We start from the raw sequence: 27268 nt of genomic DNA, 5'->3' as shown, positions 1-27268 counted from the left end.
AATGGTTTGGGGGAAAAAATCCAAATTTTTGATGGTTTGGGGGGAAAAATCCGAATTTTTAATGGTTTGGGGGGAAAAAAATCCAAATTTTTAATGGTTTGGGGGGGAGAAAAATGGGGATTTAATGGGGATTGGGAGAAGGGAAAAAATGGGGGAAAAATAGAAAAGTTGGGGGAAAATGGAGGGAAAATGGGAAAAAATGAGAATTGGAAAAATGGGGAAAAAATGGAAAAATAGGGAAAAAATGGGGAAAAAAAGAAAATATTGGGAAATAGAAAAATTAGGGTAAATTGGGGGAAATGGGAAAAAAATGGGGGAAATGGAGAAAAATGAGGGAAAAAACCTGGAGAAATGCAAAAAAAAACTTTTCCATTCCCATTCCATTCCAAAATTATTTTTTTTCCAAAAGTGGTAAAATGGAAAAAATGAAGTAATAAATAAATAATTGAATTATTTTGGATTAATTTCCCCCTTTGTCAGATCTGGGCTCCCGTTCCCAAAGCCTCAGTTATAATAGTCAATAATAAATAAATAAATAAATAAGATATAAATACTAAACGATAAGTAATAAATGAGTTCATGAATAAATAATATTTAAATAATAAAAATAAAAAGAATAAATAATATATAAATAACAAATAAATAAGAAATAAGAAATTAAGAAATATAACTATTAATTAAATAAATAATATATAAATGGTGAATAGATAATAAATTAATAATAAATAAGTAAATAATATATAAATAATAAATAAATAATAAATAATTATTACATAATTAAATTATATAAAAATAACAAATAAATTATAATAAATGTATGATAAGAAATAATAAAGAAATAATATATGAACGATAACTGAATTATCTATAAATAAATGTTTAAAAATTATAAATAGTAAATAAATAATTAAAATTAAATGAATAAAAAAGAAATAATAAATTAATAATAAATAGGTAATAAATAAATAAATAAATAATATTATATAAATAAATAATAAATAAATAAATAAATAAATAAAAACTGAATAATTTTGTATGAATTTCCCTGGTTTTGGCAGATCTGGGCTCCCGTTCCCGGCGCCTCAGTTATAATAACTAAATCGATAAATAAATAAATAACATATCAAAACAAATAAGTAATAAATAACAAATAATAATAAATTAATTAATTAATTAGGATTAATTTCCCCATTTTTCAGATCTGGGCTCCCGTTCCCGGCGCCTCAGTTATAATAACTAAACCGATAAATAAATAAATAACATATCAAAACAAATAAGTAATAAATAACAAATAATAATTAATTAATTAATTAATTAGGATTAATTTCCCCATTTTTCAGAGCTGGGCTCCCGCTCGCTGGGCCTGAGCTACAAGACCCTTTGCATGGAGGGGCAGCAGCGCCTGCACGACGGGACCCCCCTGAGACACTTCGACGTTCACAACCTCTACGGGTGGGCCCAGACCGAGCCCACGCTGCAGTGAGTGCGCTCAGGCACTTATTGATCGGTATTGATCGGTTATTGATCAGTATTGATTGGTTATTGATCGCTTATTCCCATTTATTTATGGCTTATTCCCATTTATTTATCATTTATTCCCATTTATTTATTGTTTATTTCCTCTACGGGTGGGCCCAGACCGAGCCAACCCTGCAGTGAGTGCGCTCAGGCAGTTATTGATCGGTATTGATCGGTTATTGATCGGTATTGATTGGTTATTGATTGCTTATTCCCGTTTATTTATCATTGATTTATCATTGATTTCCATTCATTCCCATTGATCCCCATTCATTTCCATTCATTCCCATTGATCCCCATTCATTCCCATTGATCCCCATTGATCTCCACTCATTTCCATGGATTCCCATTGATCCCCATTGATTCCCATTGATCCCCATTGATTCCCATTGACTTCCATTGATTCCCATTGAGTCCCATTGATTCCCATTGATCCCCATTGACTTCCATTCATTTCCATTGATTCCCATTGACTCCCATTCATTCCCATTGACTTCCATTGATTCCCATTGATCTCCATTCATTCCCATTGACTTCTTTTGACTCCCATTGACTTCCATTGATTCCCATTAATTCCCATTGACTTCCATTGATTCCCATTGACTTCCATTGATTCCCATTAAGTCCCATTGACTTCCATTGATTCCCATTGACTTCCATTGATTCCCATTAATTCCCATTGACTTCCATTGATTCCCATTGACTTCCATTGATTCCCATTGATTCCCATTGATCCCCATTGATTCCCATTCATTCCCATTGATCCCCATTGATCCCCATTGACTTCCATTGATTCCCATTGATTCCCATTGATTCCCATTGATCCCCATTGATTCCCATTGATTCCCATTGATCCCCATTGATTCCCATTGACTTCCATTGATTCCCATTGATTCCCATTGACTTCCATTGATCCCCATTGATCCCCATTGATTCCCATTGACTTCCATTGATCCCCATTGATTCCCATTGACTTCCATTGATTCCCATTGATTCCCATTGACTTCCATTGATTCCCATTGATTCCCATTGACTCCTATTGATTCCCATTGACTTCCATTGATTCCCATTGATCCCCATTGATTCCCATTGATCCCCATTGACTTCCATTGACTCCCATTGACTTCCATTGATCCCCATTGATTCCCATTGACTTCCATTGACTTCCATTGATTCCCATTGACTTCCATTGATTCCCATTGACTTCCATTGATTCCCTTTGATTCCCATTGATCCCCATTGATTCCCATTCATTCCCATTGATTCCCATTGACTTCCATTCATTCCCATTGATCCCCATTGATTCCCATTGACTCCCATTGATTCCCATTGATTCCCATTGACTCCCATTGATTCCCATTGACTCCCATTGATTCCCATTGATTCCCATTGATTCCCATTGACTTCCATTGATTCCCATTGATTCCCATTGACTCCCATTGACTTCCATTGACTCCCATTGATTCCCATTGACTTCCATTGACTTCCATTGATTCCCATTGACTTCCATTGATTCCCGTGGATTCCCATTGATCCCCATTGACTTCCATTGATTTCCATTGATTCCCATTGATTCCCATTGATTCCCATTGATCCCCATTGACTCCCATTGATTCCCATTGACTTCCATTGATTTCCATTGATTCCCATTGATCCCCATTGATTCCCATTGACTTCCATTGATTCCCATACTTTAAAAAATGTAAATTTTCCCCAAATCCCGTTTTTTCCCCCCAGGATCGTTCAGAACCTGACGGGCGAGCGGGGCCTGGTGGTGACGCGCTCGACGTTCCCGGGCAGCGGGAAATGGGCGGGGCACTGGCTGGGGGACAACTCGGCCAACTGGGACCAGCTCCACAAATCCATCATCGGTGAGAGACACCAAAATTGGGGTTTTTAACCAAAATTTGGGGTTTGGAGGTCAAATGTTGATTTTCTGCAAAAAAATATGGAATTTTTTACAAAAAAAATCCTGATTTTTTACCTTAAAATCTGTTTTTTTGACATGAAAATCTCCATTTTCTGCCCAAAAATTGGATTTTCTTTACCCAAAATCCGGATTTTTTTTACACCGAAACCTTAATTTTTTTACCCAAAAATCCGGATTTTTTTTGCACCAAAATTGGGATTTTTTTACCCAAAATCCAGAATTTTTACCCCAAAATCCTGATTTTTTTCCCCTAAAATTGGGAAAATTTTTTACACCAAAATCTCCATTTTTCTCCCAAAATCTGGATTTTTTAAACTCAAAATCCATTTTTTTTTTTCCCCACCCCAAAATCTCCATTTTTCACCCCAAAATCTGGAATTTTTTTACCCGAAAATCTTGATTTTTTAATAAATGAATTAATGAATTAATGAATTAATGATCCAACCCAAATTAATGAATGTATGAATTAATGGCCCTACCTGAATTAATTAATTAATTAATTAGCGATCCATCCTAAATTAATGATTAATGACCCAGCCCAAATTAATAAGTGACTTAATTAACGACCCAGCCCAAATAAATGAATGGATTAATTAATTAATTAACGACCGGCCCAAATTGATTAGTGAATTTATGATCCAACTCAAATTAATGAATTAGCTAATTAATGAATTAATTAATTATTAATTAATTAACCAGCCCTAATTAATAAATTAATGAATTAATGACCCAGCCTGAATTAATTAATTAATTATGCCTCATTCCAAATTACTTAATGAGTTAATTAATGACCCAGCCCAAGTAATTAATCAATCAATGACCCTGTCCTGATTAATGAATTAATTAATTAATGACCCAGTCCTAATTAATGAATTAATTCATTACCCAGCCCGAATTAATTAATGAATTAATTAATGAGTTAACAAATTAATGAATTAATGATCCAGCCCTAATTAATGAATGAATTAATTTATTTATTAATTAATGAATTAATGATTTTACAAATTAATGAATTATTGACCCAGCCCTAATTAATGAATAAATTAATTAATGACCCAGTCATAATTAATTAATGAATGAATTAACAACCCAGCCCAAATAAATTAATGAATTAATTCATGGCCCAGCCCTAATTAATTAATTAATTAATAATTTCAGAAATTAATGAATTAATAACCCAGCCCTAATTAATGAATTACTTAATGAATTACCCAGCCAAAATTAATTAATTAATTAATTAATTAATGACCCCGCTCAAATTAATGAATCAATTAATGAATTATTTACCCAGACCTAATTAATGAATCGACTCAGCACAAATTAATGAATTAATGAATTAATTACCCAGCCCTTTTTAATGAATGAATTAATGAATGACCCAGCCCAAATTAATGAATGAATGAATTAATTAATTAATTAATGACTCAGCCCTAATGAATGAATAAATTAATGAATGACCCAGCCCTAATTAATTAATTAATGACCCAGATCAAATTAATGAATTAATTAATTTACGACCCAGCCCGATTAAAGTAATTAGTTTTTATTAGTATTATTATTTTAATTATTTTAATTATTTAACTAATTATTCCAATTAATAATTGCAGGGATGTTGGAGTTCAGCCTCTTCGGGATCCCCTACGTGAGTTCAACCCCAAAATTCTCTTTTTTTACCCCAAATTTCCACTAAAATAATCAAATTTTTAAATTAAATTAATTTTAATTAATAAATTCTTTAGTTATTTTTATTTTGGGGGTTTTTTTGGATTTTTTTTTCCCCAAATTTAACAAAAATTGTGGATTTTTTCGGGGATTTTTATATTTCTTTGACCAAAATTGTGAAATTTTTTTATTTATTTTATTTTATTTTATTTATTTTATTTTATTTTTATTTTGGGTTTTTTTTCACCCAAATTTCACCAAAATTGTGGATTTTTTAATTGAAATTTTTAAATTTTTAAGGGTTTTTTTCCCCAAAATTGAAGCAAAATCGTCAATTTTTTACTGAATTTTTAAATTTTTAATTTTTCCCCAAATTTAACAAAAATTGTGGATTTTTTTTTCTGGGATTTTTATATTTTTTTGACCAAAACTGTGAAATTTTTTTGGTTATTTTTATTTTTGGGGTTTTTTTTGGATTTTCTTCCCAAATTTAACCAAAATCGTGGATTTTTTACTGGATTTTTTAAATTCTTTGGATTTTTTTTTTTCCCAAAATGACCCAAAATTGTGGATTTTTAAACTGGAATTTAATTTATTTTTTTAATTTTTATTTTTTAATTTCAGGGATTTTTTTCCCTCAAATTTCACCAAAATCTTGGATTTTTTTCTGAGTTTGATTTTTCCTTTTTTTTTTTTCCCAAATTAATCAAAATATTGGAAATTTTTTTCTGGGTTTTTTAAATTTTTTTTTGTTATTTTTGGCTGGTTTTCGCCGGGATTTTTTTATTTTTGGGGTTATTTGGGGGTTTTTTTTCTGCTGGGATTTTTTATTTTTTGGGATTTTTTTGGCTGTTTTTCACTTTTTTTTTTTTTTTTTTAACCTTGGATTATTTTTTTTCTGAGATTTTTTTTATTTTTGGGGAATTTTGGGGGGTAATTTTTCATTGATTTTTTTTTATTTTTTGAGTTATTTTTGGCCATTTTTTTCTGAGATTTTTTTCTAAATTATGTTTCACTGGGATTTTTTTTTATTTTTGGATTTTTCTTGGCCATTTTTCACTGGGATTATTTTAATTTTTGAGTTATTTTTGACCGGTTTTCCCCAGATTTTTTTCATTTTCAGGCCATTTTTCACCGGGTTTTTTTTATTTTCACTCCACTTCCCCTGGACAATTTTTAATTTTAATTGATTTTTCTCAGACCGGCGCCGACATTTGCGGTTTTTTCGGGGAACCTTCGTACGAACTCTGCGCCCGCTGGACGGAGCTCGGGGCCTTCTACCCCTACTCCCGAAACCACAACGGCAACAGGGACAAGGTGGGCAAAATTCAAAATAAAATCCAAAAAAATTTGAGTATTTCCCAGATTTCCTCCATATTTTCCATCTTTTTTCTGTATTTTTTACCAATTTTTCTCCAAATTTTCCATATTTTCCCCTTATTTTCTCCATATTTTCCCATATTTTCCCATATTTTCTCTCGAATTTTCCCTTTTTTCCCCAATTTTCCCTTTTTTCCACATATTTTCTCCAATTTTTCCCAGATTTCTCATAATTTCCCATTTTTCCTCATATTTTCTCTATATTTTCCCAATATTTTTCATATTTTCTCCACATTTCCCATATTTTCCCCATATTTTTTTTTTATTTCCCCAATTTTTCCCGTATTTTCTCCAGTTTTTCCCATATTTTCCCCATATTTTCTCAATATTTTTCTTATTTTCTCCATATTTTCTCCATATTTTTCATATTTTCCCCATATTTCCCCATATTTCCCCATATTTCCCCATATTTTCCCAATATTTTTCTTATTTTCCCCATATTTTCCCATTATTTCTCCAATTTTCTCCAATTTTTCCCATTATTTCTCCAATTTTTCATGTTTCCCCTGTTCTCCCCCAATTCCCGAAACCACAACGGCAACAGGGACAAGGTGGGAGAAATTCAAAATAAAATCCAAAAAAAATTCAATATTTCCCAAATTTCTGGGATTTTCTCAAATTTTCTCTTTTTTTTCCTGTATTTTTAACGTATTTTTCCTGTATTTTCCCATATTTTTCCCATATTTTCTCCATATTTTCCATATTTTCCCAATATTTTCCCAATATTTTCCTTATTCCCCCATAGCTTTTATATTTTCTCCAAATTTCCCATATTTTCTCTCCAATTTTCCCTTTTTTTCCCCAATATTCCCTTTTTTCCCCGTATTTTCTCCATATTTTCAAATTTTCTCCAAATTTTTCCCATATTTCTCCTAATTTCCCATTTTTCCTCATATTTTCTCCAATTTTTCCCATATTTTTCCCTCATTTTTAATATTTTCTCCAATTTTCCCCATATTTTCCCCATATTTTTCATGTTTTCTTCAATATTCCCATATTTTCTCCATATTTTTCATCTTTTCCCCGTATTTTCTCCAAATTTTCCAATATTTTCTCCATATTTTTCCCAATGTTTCCCAATTTTTCCGGATTTTTCCCAATTTTTCCCATATTTCTCATTTTTTCCTCCAATTTTCCCCATTTTTCCCATTATTTCTTCAATTTGTCACATATTTTCCCGTATTTTTCATATTTTCCCCAATTTCTCCCATATTTTTCCCTTATTTTTCATATTTCTCCAATTTTCCCCATATTTCGCCATATTTTTAATATTTCCCCAATTTTTCCCAATATTTTTCTTATTTTTCTCCATATTTTCCCTTATTTTTCTAATTTTCCCCATTTTTTCCCATATTTTTAATATTTTCCCCCATTTTTCCCATATTTTTCCCATATTTTTCCTATTTCCCCCCAATTTTTCCCATATTTCTCCTAATTTCCCATTTTTCCTCATATTTTCTCCAATTTTTCCCTGATTTTTCCCATATTTTCTCCATATTTTTCATGTTTTCCCCATATTTTTCTTATTTTCCCAATTTTTCCCATATTTTTCCCATTTTTTTCCCATATTTTCCCCATATTTTCTCCATATTTTTTAATATTTCTCCATATTTTTTAATATTTCTCCATATTTTTCATATTTCCCCAATTTTTCCCATATTTTCTCCATATTTTTCATATTTTCTCCAATTTTTCCCATATTTTGCCATATTTTTTAATATTTTCCCCAATTTTTTCCATATTTTTCCCTTCTTGTTAATATTTTCTCCAATTTTCCCATTATTTCTTCAATTTTCCCCATATTTTCCCATATTTTTAATATTTTCCCAATATTTTTCTTATTTTCTCTGCATTTCCCTTATTTTCCCAAATTTCCCCACATTTTTCATATTTTCTCCAACTTTCTCCAACTTTTCCCATATTTTTCTTATTTTTCCATATTTTCTCCAATTTCCCCATATTTTCCCCAATTTTCGCCGTATTTCCTCCAATTTCTCATATTTTTTCTCATTTTCTCAATTTTTTTCCCATATTTTTCCCCATATTTTCCCATTATTTCTCCAATTTTTCCGTATTTTTCCCATTATTTCTCCAATTTTTCATGTTTCCCCTGTTCTCCCCCAATTCCCGAAACCACAACGGCAACAGGGACAAGGTGGGCAAAATTCAAAATAAAATCCAAAAAAAATTCAATATTTCCCAAATTTCTGGGATTTTCTCAATTTTTCTCATTTTTTTCCTGTATTTTTAACGTATTTTTCCTGTATTTTCCAATATTTTCCCCTTATTTTCTCCATATTTTCCATATTTTCCCAATATTTTCCCATTATTTTCCTTATTCCCCCATAGCTTTTATATTTTCTCCAAATTTCCCATATTTTCTCTCCAATTTTCCCTTTTTTTCCCCGTATTTTCTCCATATTTTCAATTTTTCTCCAATTTTTCCCATATTTCTCCTAATTTCCCATTTTTCCTCATATTTTCTCTATATTTTCCCAATATTTTTCATATTTTCTCCACATTTCCCATATTTTCCCCATATTTTTTTTATTTCCCCAATTTTTCCCGTATTTTCTCCAGTTTTTCCCATATTTTCCCCATATTTTCTCAATATTTTTCTTATTTTCTCCATATTTTTCCCATATTTTTCATATTTTCTCCAATTTTCCCCATATTTCCCCATATTTCCCCATATTTTCCCAATATTTTTCTTATTTTCCCCATATTTTCCCATTATTTCTCCAATTTTCTCCAATTTTTCCCATTATTTCTCCAATTTTTCATGTTTCCCCTGTTCTCCCCCAATTCCCGAAACCACAACGGCAACAGGGACAAGGTGGGAGAAATTCAAAATAAAATAAAAAAAAATTCACTTTTTCCCCAAATTTCTGGGATTTTCTCAATTTTTCTCATTTTTTTCCTGTATTTTTAACGTATTTTCCCCAATTTTTCCCATATTTTTCCCATATTTTCTCCATATTTTCCATATTTTCCCAATATTTTCCCAATATTTTCCTTATTCCCCCATAGCTTTTATATTTTCTCCAAATTTCCCATATTTTCTCTCCAATTTTCCCTTTTTTTCCCCAATATTCCCTTTTTTCCCCGTATTTTCTCCATATTTTCAAATTTTCTCCAAATTTTTCCCATATTTCTCCTAATTTCCCATTTTTCCTCATATTTTCTCCAATTTTTCCCATATTTTTCCCTTATTTTTAATATTTTCTCCAATTTTTCCCATATTTTCCCCATATTTTTCATGTTTTCTTCAATATTCCCATATTTTCTCCATATTTTTCATATTTTCCCCGTATTTTCTCCAAAATTTTCCAATATTTTCTCCATATTTTTCCCAATGTTTCCCAATTTTTCCGAATTTTTCCCAATTTTTCCCATATTTCTCATTTTTTCCTCCAATTTTCCCCATTTTTCCCATTATTTCTTCAATTTGTCACATATTTTCCCGTATTTTTCATATTTTCCCCAATTTCTCCCATATTTTTCCCTTATTTTTCATATTTCTCCAATTTTCCCCATATTTTGCCATATTTTTAATATTTCCCCAATTTTTCCCAATATTTTTCTTATTTTTCTCCATATTTTCCCTTATTTTTCTAATTTTCCCCATTTTTTCCCATATTTTTAATATTTTCCCCCATTTTTCCCATATTTTTCCCATATTTTTCCTATTTCCCCCCAATTTTTCCCATATTTCTCCTAATTTCCCATTTTTCCTCATATTTTCTCCAATTTTTTCCTGATTTTTCCCATATTTTCCCCATATTTTTCATGTTTTCCCCATATTTTTCTTATTTTCCCAATTTTTCCCATATTTTTCTCATATTTTTCCCATATTTTCCCCATATTTTCTCCATATTTTTCATATTTTTTCCATATTTTTAAATATTTCTCCATATTTTTCATATTTCCCCAATTTTTCCCATATTTACTCCATATTTTCATATTTTCTCCAATTTTTCCCATATTTTGCCGTATTTTTTAATATTTTCCCCAATTTTTCCCATATTTTTCCCTTATTTTTAATATTTCCTCCAATTTTCCCATATTTTCTCCAATTTTTCCCAATATTTTCTCTATTTTTTCATATTTTCTCCAATTTTTCCATATTTTCCCAATATTTTTCATATTTTCCCGTATTTTCCCCATATTTTCCCCATATTTTCCCAATATTTTCCCCCAAATTCCCCATTTTCCCATATTTTTCCCATATTTTCCTGTATTTTCCCATTTTTCCCATATTTTTACCTATATTTTCACTATTTCTCACATTTTCCCCATATTTTCCATATTTTTAATATTTTCCCCAATTTTTCCCAATTTTTCCCAATTTTTCCTAATTTTTCCCATATTTTCCCCATATTTTCCATATTTTTAATATTTTCCCCAATTTTTCCCAATTTTTCCCATATTTTCCCATATTTTTCATATTTTTCCTCATATTTTCTCCAATTTTTCCCATATTTTTCTTTTTCCTCCATTTCTTCCCATATTTTCTCTATATTTTCCCAATATTTTTCTTTTTTTCCCCAGATTTCCCATTCTTTTCCCCATATTTTCTCCATATTTTTCATATTTTTTCCATATTTTCCCCATATTTTTATTTTTTCCCATATTTTCTCCATATTTTCAAATTTTCTCCAATTTTTCCCATATTTTTCCCTTATTTTTAATATTTCCTCCAATTTTCCCATTTTTTTCCCATATTTTTCCCTTATTTTTCATATTTTTCCCTATTTTCTCCATTTTTCCAATATTTTTTCAATTTTTTCATATTTTCTCCAATATTTTTCTTATTTTCCCAATTTTTCCCATATTTTTCCCTGATTTTTCCCATATTTTCTCCATATTTTTCATTTATTCCCCATTTTCTCCAATTTTCCCATATTTTCCCAATTTTCTCCATATTTTCCCAATTTTTCCTGAATTTTCCCATTTTTTCTCCATATTTTTCATTTGTTCTCCATGTTTTTCATATTTTCTCCAATTTTTCCCATTATTTCTTCAATTATCCCCATATTTTCCCATATTTCCCATATTTCCTCTGATTTTTCCCATATTTTTCCCTTATTTTTCTGATTTTCCCCTATTTCCCATATTTTTCACCATATTTTTAATATTTTCTCAAATTTTCCCATATTTTTTCCAATTTTTCCCAATATTTTTTTTATTTTCTCCAATTTTCCCGTATTTTCCCCATATTTTCCCAATATTTTCCCCCAAATTTCCCCATTTTCCCATTTTTTTCCCATATTTTCCTGTATTTTCCCATTTTTCCCATATTTTTACCTATATTTTCACTATTTCTCACATTTTCCCCATATTTTCCATATTTTTAATATTTTCCCCAATTTTTCCCAATTTTCCCCAATTTTTCCCAATTTTTCCCAATTTTTCCCCATTTTTCCCAATTTTTCCCGTATTTTCCCCATATTTTTCATATTTTTCCTCATATTTTCTCCAATTTTTCGCATATTTTTCTTTTTTCTCCATTTCTTCCCATATTTTCTCTATATTTTCCCAATATTTTCTCCATATTTTTCATATTTTTTCCATATTTTCCCCATATTTTTATTTTTTCCCATATTTTCTCCATATTTTCAAATTTTCCCCAATTTTTCCCATATTTACTCCATATTTTCATATTTTCTCCAATTTTTCCCATATTTTGCCATATTTTTTAATATTTTCCCCAATTTTTCCCATATTTTTCCCTTCTTGTTAATATTTTCTCCAATTTTCCCATTATTTCTTCAATTTTCCCCATCTTTTCCCATATTTTCTCAATATTTTCCCAATATTTTTCTTTTTTTCCCCAGATTTCCCATTCTTTTCCCCATATTTTCTCCATACTTTTCATATTTTCCCCAATTTTTCCCATATTTTTAATATTTCCTCCAATTTTCCCATATTTTCTCCAATTTTTCCCAATATTTTCTCTATTTTTTCATATTTTCTCCAATTTTTCCATATTTTCCCAATATTTTTCATATTTTCCCGTATTTTTCCCATATTTTCCCCATATTTTCCCAATATTTTCCCCCAAATTCCCCATTTTCCCATTTTTTTCCCATATTTTCCTGTATTTTCCCATTTTTCCCATATTTTTACCCACATCTTCAGTATTTCTCATATTTTCACCATATTTTCCATATTTTTCCCATATTTTCCCATATTTTCCACATTCAAAATCCCAATTTTTCACCCCAAAATGACCCAAAATCACCATTTTTCACCCCAAATCCCAAAATCACCATTTTCCACCTTCTAACCCAAAAATCACCAATTTTTTTTCACCCCAAAATGACCCAAAATCCCCATTTTTCACCCCAAATCCCAAAATCACCATTTTTCACCTTCTAACCCAAAAATCACCAATTTTTTTCACCCCAAAATGACCCAAAAATCACCATTTTTCACCCCAAAATGACCCAAAATCCCCATTTTTCACCCCAATGACCCAAACCCTCCATTTTTCTCCCCACAACTGAAAACTCACCAAACTTTTTCCCCATAAAATGCCCCAAAATCACCATTTTTTCACCCTAAAATGACCCAAAATCCCCGTTTTTCACCCCATAATCCAACCACTGTATTTTCCACCGAACGACCCAAAATATCATTTTTCACCCAATTTCCCAAACCGCCATTTTTCACTTTCCAAACTCAAAACCGCCATATTTTTTCCCACTAAAATGCCCCAAAATTCTCATTTTTTCACCCAAAATGACCCAAAATCCCCATTTTTCACCCCAAAAATGACCCAAAATCCCCATTTTTCACCCCAAAACTTCCTCTTTTCGTTCAATAACCCAAAACTTCCATTTCTCACCCAATGACCCAAACTCTTCATTTTTCACTTCCGAACTCAAAAACCACCATATTTTTCCTTCCCAAAATCCCAATTTTTCACCCCAAAATGACCCAAAATCCCCATTTTTCACCCCAAAACCCAAAATAATTTTTTTTTCTACCCAATGACCCAAAACATCCATTTCTCACTCAATTTCCCAAACCGCCATTTTTCACTTTCAAACTCAAAACCGCCATATTTTTTCCCAATAAAATGCCCCAAAATTCACCAATTTTTCACCCAAAATGACCCAAAATCTCAGTTTTTCACCTCAAAACCCAAAATCACCATTTTTCACCCCAATGACCCAAAATCCCCGTTTTTCTCCCCAATGACCGAAAACATCCATTTTCACCCCATGACCCAAAACCTCAATTTTCACCCCAAAATGACCCAAAATCACCATTTTTCACCCCAAATCCCAAAATCACCATTTTTCACCTTCTAACCCAAAAATCACCAATTTTTTTCACCCCAAAATGACCCAAAATCCCCATTTTTCACCCCAAAATGACCCAAAATCCCCTTTTTTCACCCCAAACCCCAAATCTTCCATTTCCCACCCAATGACCCAAAATCCCCTTTTTTCACCCCAAACCCCAAAACCCCCATTTCTCACCCAATGACCCAAAATCACCATTTTTCCGCCATGACCCAAAATCTCCATTTTTCTCCCTATGACTCAAAACCCACCATATTTTCGGCCCCTAAAATGACCCAAAATCGCCATTTTTCACCCAAAATGACCCAAAATCCCCATTTTTCACCCCAAACCCCAAAACCTCCATTTCTCACCCAATGACCCAAAAATCACCATTTTTTCACCATGACAAAAAACCTCAATTTTCCCTAAAATGACCCAAAATCACCATTTTTCACCCCAAAATGACCCAAAATTGTCGTTTTTTCACCCCGTTTTCAGCGCCAAGACCCCGTCTCGTGGAACTCTACGTTTGCCGATCTCTCCCGGTGGGTTCTGGGGCTGCGGTACCGGCTCCTGCCCCACCTGTACACGCTCCTGTTCCGCGCCCGCGCCGACGGCAGCACCGTGGTCAGGCCGCTCCTACATGAGTCAGTTTGGAGAAAAATTGGGGTTTTTGACCTAAAATTTGTGATTTATAAAGGGGTGGGGTTGGGAATGTGGTGGGGGGTGGAATGGAATGGAATGGAATGTTAAATAATATAATATAATATAATATAATATAATGTAATATAATATAATATAATGCAATGTAATATAATGTAATATAATACAATATAATATAATATAATGGAATGGAATATAATATAATGTAATGTAATGTAATATAATATAATACAATACAATATAATATAATATAATATAATGGAATATAATATAATATAATATAATATAATATAATATAATATAATATAATATAATATAATATAATATGATGGAATGAAATATAATATAATATAATGCAATGTAATATAATGTAATATAATACAATATAATATAATATAATATAATATAATATAATGTAATGTAATGTAATATAATATAATACAATATAATATAATATAATATAATATAATATAATATAATATAATATATATTACAATATAATATAATATAATATAATGTAATATAATGTAATAAAACATAATATAATATATATAATAAATACATACAAATCCTCTAATATATAAATAATCGTATATATAAATAATATAAAAAAATTTTTAATGTATTATAATATAATACAATACAATGAAATATAATGCAATATCATATCATATCATGCAATATAATATAATAGAATATATATAATAAATACATATAAATAATTTAATATATTAATAGTCTAATATATAATCAATATATGAACAATATAATATAATGGAATGCACTATAATGCAATGCAATGCAATGCAATGCAATATAATATAATATAATATAATGCAATGTAATGTAATATTATATAATGTAATATAATGTAATGTAATATAATACAATGTAATACAATAAGATGTAATATAATGTAATGAAATGTAATGTAATATAATGTAATGTAGTATAATATAGATAATAAATAAATATAAATAATCTAATATATAAATAATCAAATATTTAATTAAAATATAAATATTATAATGCAATTCAATGCAATATAACAGAATAGAATGCAATATAATAGAATATATTGTAATATAATATAATATAATATAATACAATATAATATAATATAATACAATATAACATAATATAATATAATATAATATAATACAATATAATATAATATAATATAATATATAATGCAATATAATAGAATATATTGTAAGGCAATATAATAGAATGAATTGTAATATATAAAATGATATAAATAAGGTTAAATAATGTAATATAATGTAATATAATGTAATATGTAATATATATAATAAATACATATAAATAATCGAATATATAAATAATGTAATATATTTAATATATGAATAATATAATATAATATAATATAATATAATATAATATAATATAATATAATATAATGTAATATAATGTAATATAATATATACATATAAATAATCTAATGTACAATTCATATATAAATATAATATAATATAATATAATATAATATATACATATTAATAGTCTAATGTATAATTCATATATAAATATTAGATAATATAATAAAAGATAACGTAATATAATATAATGCAATATAATATATTGTAATGTGATAAAACATGACATAAATTAAGTTATAATATAATATAATATAATGTAATGTAATGTAATGTAACAAATACATATAAATAATCTAATATATAAATCTAATTTATAATTAATATATAAATATTATAATATAATGTAATATAATATAATATAAAGAAATATAATATACTGTAATGTGATACAGCATGACATAAATTAAGTTAAATACAATATAATATAATATAATATAATATAATATAATTATTATAATATAATTAATATAATATAATATAATATAATACAATGTAATACAATGTAATATAATATAATATGAAGCAATATAATGAAATATAATACAATATAATATAATGCAATAGAATATATTGTAATATAATATAACATGATATAAATTAAGTTAAATAATATAACGTAATATAATATAATATAATATAATGTAATATAATGTAATATAATGTAATGTAATGTAATGTAATATAAATAATAAATACATATAAATAATCTAATATATAATTAATCTAATATTTAATTAATATATAAATATTATAATGTAATACAATGCAATAAAATGCAATATAATACAATATAATACAATACAATACAATACATTACAATATAATATAATATAATATAATATATTATAATATAATATAATATATTATAATATAATATAATATAATATATTATAATATAATATAATATAATATAATATAATATAATGGAATATATATAACAAATACATATAAATAATCTAATATAAATAATCTAATCTATATATAATAAATACACATAAATAATCTAATATTCTAATAATGTTAATTAATATTATTAATTTTTTCTCACCCAGATTCGTTGATGACAAAACCACGTGGGACATTGACCGTCAGTTCCTTTGGGGTTCGGGGCTCCTCATCAGCCCCGTCCTGGAGCCGGTAAAAATCTGCGTCAAAATCCCCAAAATTTGGGCAAATCCTCAAAAAAAAACCCCAAAAAATCCTCCCAAAAAAACCCAAAAAATCCCCAATTTTTGGGGATAAAAATCCCAATTTTTGGGGATAAAAATCCCAATTTTTGGGTAAAAAAAAAACCAAAAAATCCCAATTTTTGGGGGTAAAAAATCCCAAAAAATCCCAATTTTGGGGTAAAAAATCTCAATTTTGGGGCGTAAAAAATCCCAATTTTTGGGGTAAAAAATCCCAATTTTTGGGGATAAAAATCCCAAAAAAATATCCCAATTTTTAGGGGGTAAAAAATCCCAAAAAATCCCAATTTTTGGGGATAAAAATCCCCAAAAAATATCCCAATTTTTAGGGGGTAAAAAATCCCAAAAAATCCCAATTTTTGGGGGTAAAAACCACCAAAAAAATCCCAATTTGGGGGGGTAAAAAATCCCCAAAAAATCCCAATTTTGGAGGTAAAAAATCCCAATTTTTTGGGGTAAAAAACTCAAAAAAAAATCCCAATTTTTGGGGTAAAAAATCCCAATTTTTGGGGAAAAAAATCCCAATTTTTGGGGATAAAAATCCCAAAAAAAATCCCAATTTTTTGGGGTTAAAAAACTCAAAAAATTTTCCAATTTTGGGGGTAAAAAAACCTCATTTTTTGGGGGTAAAAATACCCTAAAAATCCCAATTTTTGGGGGTAAAAAATCCCAAAAAAATCCCAATTTTGGGGATAGAAAATCCCAAAAAAATCCCAATTTTGGGGATAAAAAATCCCAAAAAATCCCAATTTGGGGGGTAAAACCCCCCCAAAAATTCCAATTTTTGGGAGCAAAAAATCCCAATTTTGGGGGGCAAAAAACCCAAACAAAATCCCAAAAAAATTTCAATTTTTGGGGGGTAAAAAACCCCAATTTTGAGGGTAAAAAACCCCCCAAAAATTCAATTTTTTGGGGTTAAAAACCCCAAAATTTGTTTATTTTTTCAGGGCGTGACCGAGGTGAGGCTTTACCTGCCCCAGGCCCGATGGTTCGATTTTCACACCGTGAGTTTTTTGGGGGGAAAAAATGGGGATTTTCGGGTTTGGGGTGAAAAATGGTGATTTTGAGGAGAAAAAATGGTGATTTGGGGGCATTTTGGGAAGAAAAAATGGTGATTTTTGGGGCATTTTGGTGGCAAAAATGGGGATTTTTGGGGCATTTTGGGAAGAGAAAAAGGTGATTTTTGGGGCATTTTGGGAAGAAAAAAGGTGATTTTTTATTAGTGGGGAGAAAAAGTTTTGGGTCAAATTTTTTACATTTTATCCCTTTATTTTCCACTTTTCTTTGCATAATTTTCCCCCTTTTTTCTTTTTTGTTGTTTTTCCCAGTAAAAATTCTGATTTTTCCGGGTTTTTTGTTGATTTCCAGGAAGAGGAAGTTGAATTTCGGGGTCGCTTTGGGACGTTTCCGGCGCCGTTGGGTCACGTGAACCTGCACGTGAGGGGGGGGCTCGTCCTGCCCCAGCAGAGACCCCAAATTAACACCAAATTAAGGTCATTAATAATTATTATTAATTAATTAATAATTAATAATTAATAATTAATAACTAATAACTAATAATTAGTAATAATTATTGTTATCCTGCCCCAGCAATGTCCGCACATGAACACCAAAGCTCAAAATTAATTAATAATAATGATTAATAATTAATAATTACAAACTAATAACGAATAATTAATAATGAATAATTAATAACGAGTATTTAATAACGAATAGTTAATAATAATTATTGTTATCCTGCCCCAGCAATGTCCCCATGTGAACACCAAAGGTCAAAATTAATAAATAATAATGATTAATAATTAATACTTAATTATTAATAATTAATAACGACTAATTAATAACGACTAATTAATAACGACTAATTAATAATAATTAGAATTATCCTGCCCCAGCAATGTCCCCACATGAATATCAAGGGTCAAAATTAATAATAATTAATAATTAATAATTAATAATTAATAATGATTAATAATTTTTAATAATTAATAACTAATGATCAACAAGTCATGTGGCGTCGTGGGGGTGAAAATTTAAAATAAAATTTAGTTTAAATAAATAAATAAATAAATAAATAAATTTTCCTGAATTTGGGATTTTAAAACAAAATAATAATAATAATAATAATTATTATTATTATTATTACTATTATTATTAGTATTAGTAGTAGCTCAACAAAAAACTCAGGTCACATTTGGGAGGAATTTACAACATTTTGGTATTTCTTTTATTTTTTTTAAAAAACCCCCTAATTCTTAATTAATTATAAATTAATTACTTTTAATAATTAATTATTAATTATAAATTCAGGCGGAGACGCGCGGGGGGGGTTTTAAAATTTTTAAAAACTAAATCAAATAAATTAATTAAATTTCCTTAAATTTGGAGTTATAAAATAATAAGATACAAAATAATACACTAAATATAAACAGCAAATTATAAATAGATATAAATTAATAATAACTAATAATTAATAATTAATATCATTAATTTGCAGCCGCCTGAACCCCCTGTCGCTGACGGTGGCTCTGGACGACGCCCTGGAGGCCTCAGGGAGCCTTTACTGGGACGACGGTGTCGGCATCGGTCCGCCTCATTTGCATAAATTTGCATAAATCTGCATAAATTTACATATCAGAACACGAATCTAAGTCCATCCGTAAATTTGCATAATTTTACATATCATTACAGGAATCCATGCCCAGGTGTAAATTTGCATAACATTACATGATTCTGAGTCCATTCACAAATTTGCATGAAATTTGCATGAAATTTGCATGAAATTTGCATAAATTTTGCATAAATTTTGCGTAGAATTTGCGTATAGGACACGAATCTACGTCCATTCATAAATTTGCAGAAATTACACCAATCTACGTCCATTCATAAATTTGCGTGAATTTGCATAAATTTACACGTCACCACACGAATCTCCGTCCATTCATAAATTTGCATAAATTTGCATATCGTTACATGAATCGAAGTCCATCCATAAATTTGCATAAATATTCGTATTATTATTAATTATTATAATATTATTTAATATTGATGTTGTTATTATTAATAGGGCAATATAGAATATTTATGTCTTTGTTATTAATTAATATTAATTAATAATTAATAATTAATTAATATTAATTAATAATTAATAATTAATTAATATTAATTAATAGTAATAATTAATTTATTAATAATTAAAATTGATATTGAAATTGATCATGAATATTAATAATTAAATAATAATTAGTTAATAGATATAATTTACTATTATAATAATTGATATAATAATAGACAATATTAATATAATTATTAAGAATTATTTTACAATTAAAATCGACATTTTAATGCAATTTAATTTCATTATAATTTCAATTGTAATTTAATTTTTCATTGAATCTTAACTGTAATTGAATTCAATTAAACTTCAAATTAATTTCATTGTAATTGTTCTTTATTATTTTATTTTTATCTTAATTTTATTTTATTTTATTTATTTTTTATTTTATTTTATTTTATTTTATTTTATTTTATTTTATTTTTTATTTTATTTTTTATTTTATTTTATTTTATTTTATTTTTATTTTATTTTATTTATTTTTTATTTTATTTTATTTTATTTTATTTTAGTTTTATTTTATTTTATTTTATTTATTTTTTATTTTATTTTATTTTATTTTATTTTATTTATTTTTTATTTTATTTATTTTTGTATTTTATTTTATTTTTAATTTTAGTTTTATTTTATTTTATTTTTATTTTATTTTATTTTATTTATTTTTTATTTTATTTTATTTTATTTTTATTTTATTTGATTTTGCAGAGACCTTTGAGCGGGGCGAGTTCCTGTTGTTGTCGTTCTCTGCCCGTCCCGTGAGTCCAAAATTCAACCAAAATTCGCTTTTTTTGGCCTCATTTTGTTCCCTTTTCCTCCTGTTCGAATTTGATTTCATTTATTTTATATTTTATCTTATTTTATTTTAATTTATTTTATTTTATATTCTATTTTATATTTTATATTTTATGTTATTTATTTTATTATTTTATTTTATATTTTATTTTATTTTATATTTTATTTTATATTTTATTTTATATTTTATTTTATTTATTTTATTATTTTATTTTATATTTTATATTTTTTTTGTATTTTATTTTATATTTTATTATATTTTGTTTTATTTATTATTTTATTTTATATTTTATATTTTTTTAGTATTTTATTTTATATTTTATTATATTTTATTTTATTTTTTATTTATAATATATTTTAATAAATTATATTGTATTTTGTATTTTATTTTATTTTTTAAAATTTTATTTTATTTTATATTTTATATTTTTTTAGTATTTTATTTTATATTTTATTATATTTTATTTTATTTTTTATTTATATTATATTTTTATAAATTATATTATTAAATATATTAATTATTATATTAATTAATATATTAATTTATATTTATTAATTAATATATTGATTAATATATTAATTAATTTATAAATATAAATATTATATTACTGTATTTTATTTTATTTTATTAAAATTTTATTTTATTTTATTATTTTTTATTTTTATTTTATTTTTTTATATTTTATTTTATTTTACATTTTTTAATATTTTATTTTTTAAAATTTTTTAGTTTATATTTTATTTTATATTATTTCATTTTATATTATTTTTTATTATTTTATTTTATTTTATATTTTGTTATTTTATTTTTTTATTTTTCATTTTTTATTTTTATTTCTTATTTTTTATTTTATTTTTATATTTTATTTTATTTTTATTTTATAGTTTTTATTTTATTTTATATTTTATATTCTATTATTTTATTTTACACTTTATTTTACTTTATTTTATTTTATTTTATATTTTATATTGTATTATTTTATTATTTTTATTTTTATTTTATATTTTATTTTATTTATTATTTTATTTTTAACTTCTTATTTTATTTTATATTTATTTGATATTATATTATTTGATATTATATTATATTTTATATTTTATTTTTTTATTTTTTATTTTATTTTATATTTTATTTTTTTATTTTATATTTTATATATTATTATTTTATATTTTGTATTATTTTATTTTATATTTTTTGGGGAAAAAAATCGAATCTTTTTTGGAAAAAAATCTGATTTTTTTTGGAAAAAAATCGAATTTTTAGGAAAAAAACCCTGAATTTTTGGGAGAAAAATTTGGAATTTTTTAGTGTAAAAAATCGAATTTTTTGGGGTAAAAAAAATCGAATTTTTTGGGGTAAAAAAAATCGAATTTTTTGGGGTAAAAAATCTAATTTTTTTTTTTTTATTTTTCCCTTTTTTCCAGAACCTTCTGGAGCTCCAGGTTGTCCACGGGGGTTACAAAGACCCGAATTCCCTGAAATTCACCGAAATTTCCGTTTTGGGGCTCCCGGGAAACGTCCAGAAGGTTTCGGTGACACAAAACGGGGAAAACGTCCCGTCCCCACATTCCTTCAGATACGACACACAGAAAAGGGTAAAATATTGAGATTTTGGGGAAATTTTGGGAATTTTGAAGAATTTGGGGGAATTTTTGGGTAATTTGGGAGAAATTCGGGACAATTTAAGCGAAAATTTGGGTAAATTTGGAGAATTTTTTGGGATTTTTGGAGAAATTTTAGGGCATTTTTAGGAAAATTTTGGGGCATTTTTAGGAAAATTTTGGATAAATTTTGGGGATTTTTTTTTTTTTTTTTGAATTTTTGGGTAATTTGGAGAAATTTTGGAGAAAATTTCGGGAGATTTTGGGAAAATTTGGGACAATTTCAGGCCAATTCTGGGGCAAATTTGGGGAATTTTGGGGAAATTTTGGGAAAATTTGGAGAATTTTGGGGAATTTTGGGGAATTTGGGGAATTTTGGGGAATTTTGGAGAATTTTGGGGATGTTTTGGGTAATTTGGGAGAAATTTGGGAGAAATTCGGGACAATTTAAGTGAAAATTTGGGTAAATTTGGGGAAATTTTTTGGCATTTTTAGGAAAATTTTGGGACATTTTTAGGAAAATTTGGGGCAATTTGGGGAAAATTTTGGGGAAATTTTGGGGAAAATTTTGGGGAAATTTTGAGGTGATTTTGAGGAATTTTAGAAAAATTTTGGAGTAATTTTAGGGCAATTTTAGGGAAATTTTGGGGCAATTTTGGGGCAATTTTGGGGAATTTTAGGGCATTTTTTTGGTAAATTTTGGGCAATTTTGGCCAAAAAATATGGGAATTTTTTGAGAAATTTTGGGGAAATTTTGAAGCAATTTTGGGGAAATTTTTGGGGGAAATTTTGGCAAAAATTTGTGAAATTTTGGAGAAATTTGGGGGAATTTTGGGGGGATTTTGGGGCAATTTTGACAAAAATTTGGAAAAATTTGGGCCAGTTTTTGGGAATTTTTGACAAAAATCTGGGGATATTTTTGGGAAATTTTAGGGCAATTTTTGGGTAAATTTTGGGGCAATTTTGGGGCAATTTTCAGGCAATTTTGGGCAAAATGTGGAGAAAATTTGGGCAAAATTTGGAGAAATTTTGGGGAACTTTTTGAGGAATTTTTTGGGGATTTTTTGGGCAAATTTGAGGCAATTTTAAATCAATTTTGGAGAAATTTTGGGGATTTTTGGGGCAATTTTGCAGAAATTTTTGGGCAATTTTGGCGAAAAGTTGGAGAAATTTTGGGCAATTTTGGGGGAACATTTTGAGAAAATTTGGAGAAATTTGGGCGAAATTTGGAGAAATTTTGGGCCAATTTTAGGCCAAATCTGGGGAAATTTGGGGAAATTTTGGGCGGTTTTGGAGAAATTTTGGGACAATTTTGGAGAAATTTTTGGGAATTTTGTAGCAATTTTTAGGGAAATTTTGGGAAAAAATTTGAGAAAAAATTTGGGAAAATTTTGGGGAAATTTGGGGGAATATTTGGAGAAATTTTGGGACAATTTTGGGCAATTTTTGGGCAATTTTGAGGCAAATTTTGGTGAAAATTTGGGAAATTTTTGAGCAATTTTGGGGAAATTTTGGAGCAATTTTTGGGTATTTTAAGGGCAATTTTGGAGAAATTTTGGGGCAATTTTAGTGGATTTTTTTTGCAATTTTGGGGAAAAATTGGAGAAATTTCGGGCAATTTCGGAGAAAATTTGGGCGAATTTTGGGGCAGTTTTGGAAAAAATTTGGGAAAATTTGGAGAAATTTTGGGAAAAATTTGGAAGAAATGTTGGAGAAATTTTGGAAAAATTGGGAATTTTTGGAGAAATTTTCGGGCAATTTTCGGGAAATTTTGGGGCAATTTTGGGGAAATTTTAGGAAAATTTAAAGAAATTTTGGGGCAATTTTGGAGAAATTTTTGAGAAATTTTTGAGCAATTTTTGAGAAATTTTGGGTAATTTTGGCAAAAATCTGGGAAATTTTGGGGCAATTTTGAAGAATTTTTTGGCAATTTTAGGAAAAAAAATTTGGGAAAAATTTTGGGAATTTTTGGGGCAATTTTGGAGAACTTTTGGCCAATTTTGGGGCATTTTTGGGCAATTTCTGGGTGTTAAAATATTCTGAATTATTTGGGTAGAAAAAAGGACCCAGAAAAGCCCAAAATTTGCAAATTTTGAGTCAAAATTGAATTTTTTTTAAATGAAAATTATTTATAAATATAAAATATATTTTTTATTATTTTCTATAAATCAAAAATATATTTTTTATTATTTTATTTAATATTTTTTTTAATCCCCAAAGGTGCTGAAAATCTCGGGGCTGGAGCTGGAGCTGGGCCAAAATTACACCCTGAAATGGAACTGAAAAAAATCCAATAAAAATAAATTTATTAGAATTAATAAATCGATTATTAATTAATTATAAATTAATAAATTATATTTTTTCCTGCTTTTTGTGTCTTGTTGAATAATTTTAATTATTGGGCTGAAAAAGGGTTTTATTTGTTAATTTTACTTGGAATTATTGAAAATAAAGAAATTAAATGGTAAAAATTAATAATTTATTAAATTAATACTTTATTAAATTAACAATATATTAAATTAAAATTTTATTAAATAGAAAATATATTAAATGAACAAAAAATTTAATTAATAGTTTCTTAAATTAATAGAAAATAAATTAAGTTAGAAAAATTTTAACTTAATAGTTTCTTAAAATAATAATTAATTTTTTAGATAATAAAATCAAATTAATTATAATAAATTATAATCATTCTTTTATATAATACATCATTAGAAATAATTAGAAATAATTAAATAATATTAAATAATAAAATAGAAATAATTAAATAATATTAGAATTAAATAATATTAAATAATTAATAATATTAAATAATATTAAAAAGATTAAATATTAAATAATTCAATATTAATATTTAATATTAAATAATATTAAATAATAAAAATATTAAATATTAAATAATTCAATATTAATATGTAATATTAAATAATATTAAATAATAACGTATTAAACAACTAGTTAACAATTAAAATAAATTTATATTTGTAGAGCTTAAAAAATTAATTAAATCGATGATTAATCAATTAATTATTGTGCGTATATATAAATAAATTCTATATTTAATTATTACTATGATATATAATTGCATTAAAAAAATTTGATAAAATTATCAATTAAATTAAATTAAATTAATTTAATGATTAAAAAATTTGTTGTGTCGATTTATCATTAATTATATACTTTAAAAAATATATTTTATATATATTTATATATTATATATAAATATAATATTTTTTATATTGTTTTTATATATAATTATATAATAGATAATAAAATTAATATTAAAAATATTAATAATACTGGGAGTTACTGGGAGCACTGGGAACCCAAACTGGGAGCACTGGGAACCCAAACTGGGAGCACTGGGAGTTACTGGGAGCACTGGGAACCCCAAACTGGGAGCACTGGGAACCCAAACTGGGAGTTACTGGGAGTTACTGGGAGCACTGGGAACCCAAACTGGGAGCACTGGGAACCCAAACTGGGAGCACTGGGAACCCAAACTGGGAGTTACTGGGAGTTACTGGGAGCACTGGGAACCCAAACTGGGAGCACTGGGAGTTACTGGGAGCACTGGGAACCCAAACTGGGAGCACTGGGAGTTACTGGGAGCACTGGGAACCCCAAACTGGGAGCACTGGGAACCCCAACTGGGAGTTACTGGGAACCCAAACTGGGAGCACTGGGAGTTACTGGGAGCACTGGGAGCCCCAAACTGGGAGCACTGGGAACCCCAACTGGGAGTTACTGGGAACCCAAACTGGGAGCACTGGGAGTTACTGGGAGCACTGGGAGTTACTGGGAGCACTGGGAGTTACTGGGAGCACTGGGAACCCAAACTGGGAGCACTGGGAACCCAAACTGGGAGCACTGGGAGTTACTGGGAGCACTGGGAGTTACTGGGAGCACTGGGAGTTACTGGGAGCACTGGGAACCCAAACTGGGAGCACTGGGAACCCAAACTGGGAGCACTGGGAACCCAAACTGGGAGCACTGGGAGTTACTGGGAGCACTGGGAGTTACTGGGAGCACTGGGAGTTACTGGGAGCACTGGGAACCCAAACTGGGAGCACTGGGAACCCCAAACTGGGAGCACTGGGAGTTACTGGGAGCACTGGGAGTTACTGGGAGCACTGGGAGTTACTGGGAGCACTGGGAACCCAAACTGGGAGCACTGGGAACCCCAAACTGGGAGTTACTGGGAGCACTGGGAGGGTCCCAGGCCCCGCCCCCCAATGACGTCACTCACTGATCACCCGTCAATCATTAATTAATCAATCAATTAATAGAACTTTATTAATAATTACAGGCTCCGCCCCCTCCGGGGGGGTCACGGGAGGGTCAAGGGGTCACTGGGGGTCACTGGGTGGTCAGTTGGTCACTCGGGGGTCAGTGGTGGTCAGTGGTGGCCATTGGTCAGTGGTGGTCACTCTGTGGTCACTGGGGGTCAGTGATGGTCAGTGGTGGCCACCGGTGGTCACTGGTGGCTACTGGTCAGTGGTGGTCACTCTGTGGTCACTGGGGGTCAGTGATGGTCAGTGGTGGCCACTGGTGGTCACTCACTGGTCAGTGATGGTCAGTGGTGGTCACTGGTCACTGGGGGTCAGTGATGGTCAGGGGTGGTCAGTGGTGGTCACTGGGGGTCACTGGGTGGTCAGTTGGTCACTGGCGATCAGTGACGGTCAGTTGGTCATCGGTGGTCAGTGATGGCCACTGGTGGTCAC

The 27268-nt window shown here is 28.5% G+C and overlaps 1 protein-coding gene across 1 annotated transcript in view; it reads left to right on the top strand.

The window, feature by feature from the left end:
• LOC310921465 (maltase-glucoamylase-like) overlaps positions 1-24827 on the top strand; it is a gene marked incomplete at both ends in the record, with an annotated part of 58165 nt that extends 33338 nt beyond the window's left edge. The window contains 12 exons of the mRNA XM_083881595.1: positions 1341-1479; positions 3256-3389; positions 5056-5090; positions 6311-6427; positions 14284-14432; positions 16901-16985; positions 17983-18039; positions 18404-18528; positions 19533-19621; positions 20856-20905; positions 22368-22538; positions 24765-24827. Coding sequence (XP_083737721.1) covers positions 1341-1479; positions 3256-3389; positions 5056-5090; positions 6311-6427; positions 14284-14432; positions 16901-16985; positions 17983-18039; positions 18404-18528; positions 19533-19621; positions 20856-20905; positions 22368-22538; positions 24765-24827 — 1214 coding nt within the window. The remainder of the gene's footprint in view (positions 1-1340; positions 1480-3255; positions 3390-5055; positions 5091-6310; positions 6428-14283; positions 14433-16900; positions 16986-17982; positions 18040-18403; positions 18529-19532; positions 19622-20855; positions 20906-22367; positions 22539-24764) is intronic.
• Positions 24828-27268: the final 2441 nt, after the last annotated feature.

The sequence above is a fragment of the Zosterops lateralis genome, assembly GCF_965231275.1.
Source record: "Zosterops lateralis genome assembly, chromosome: 34".
In the NCBI taxonomy this organism is placed as follows: domain Eukaryota; kingdom Metazoa; phylum Chordata; class Aves; order Passeriformes; family Zosteropidae; genus Zosterops; species Zosterops lateralis.
The sequence above is the reverse complement of the archived record's forward strand: the minus strand, read 5'-3'. Positions and strand labels throughout refer to the sequence as shown.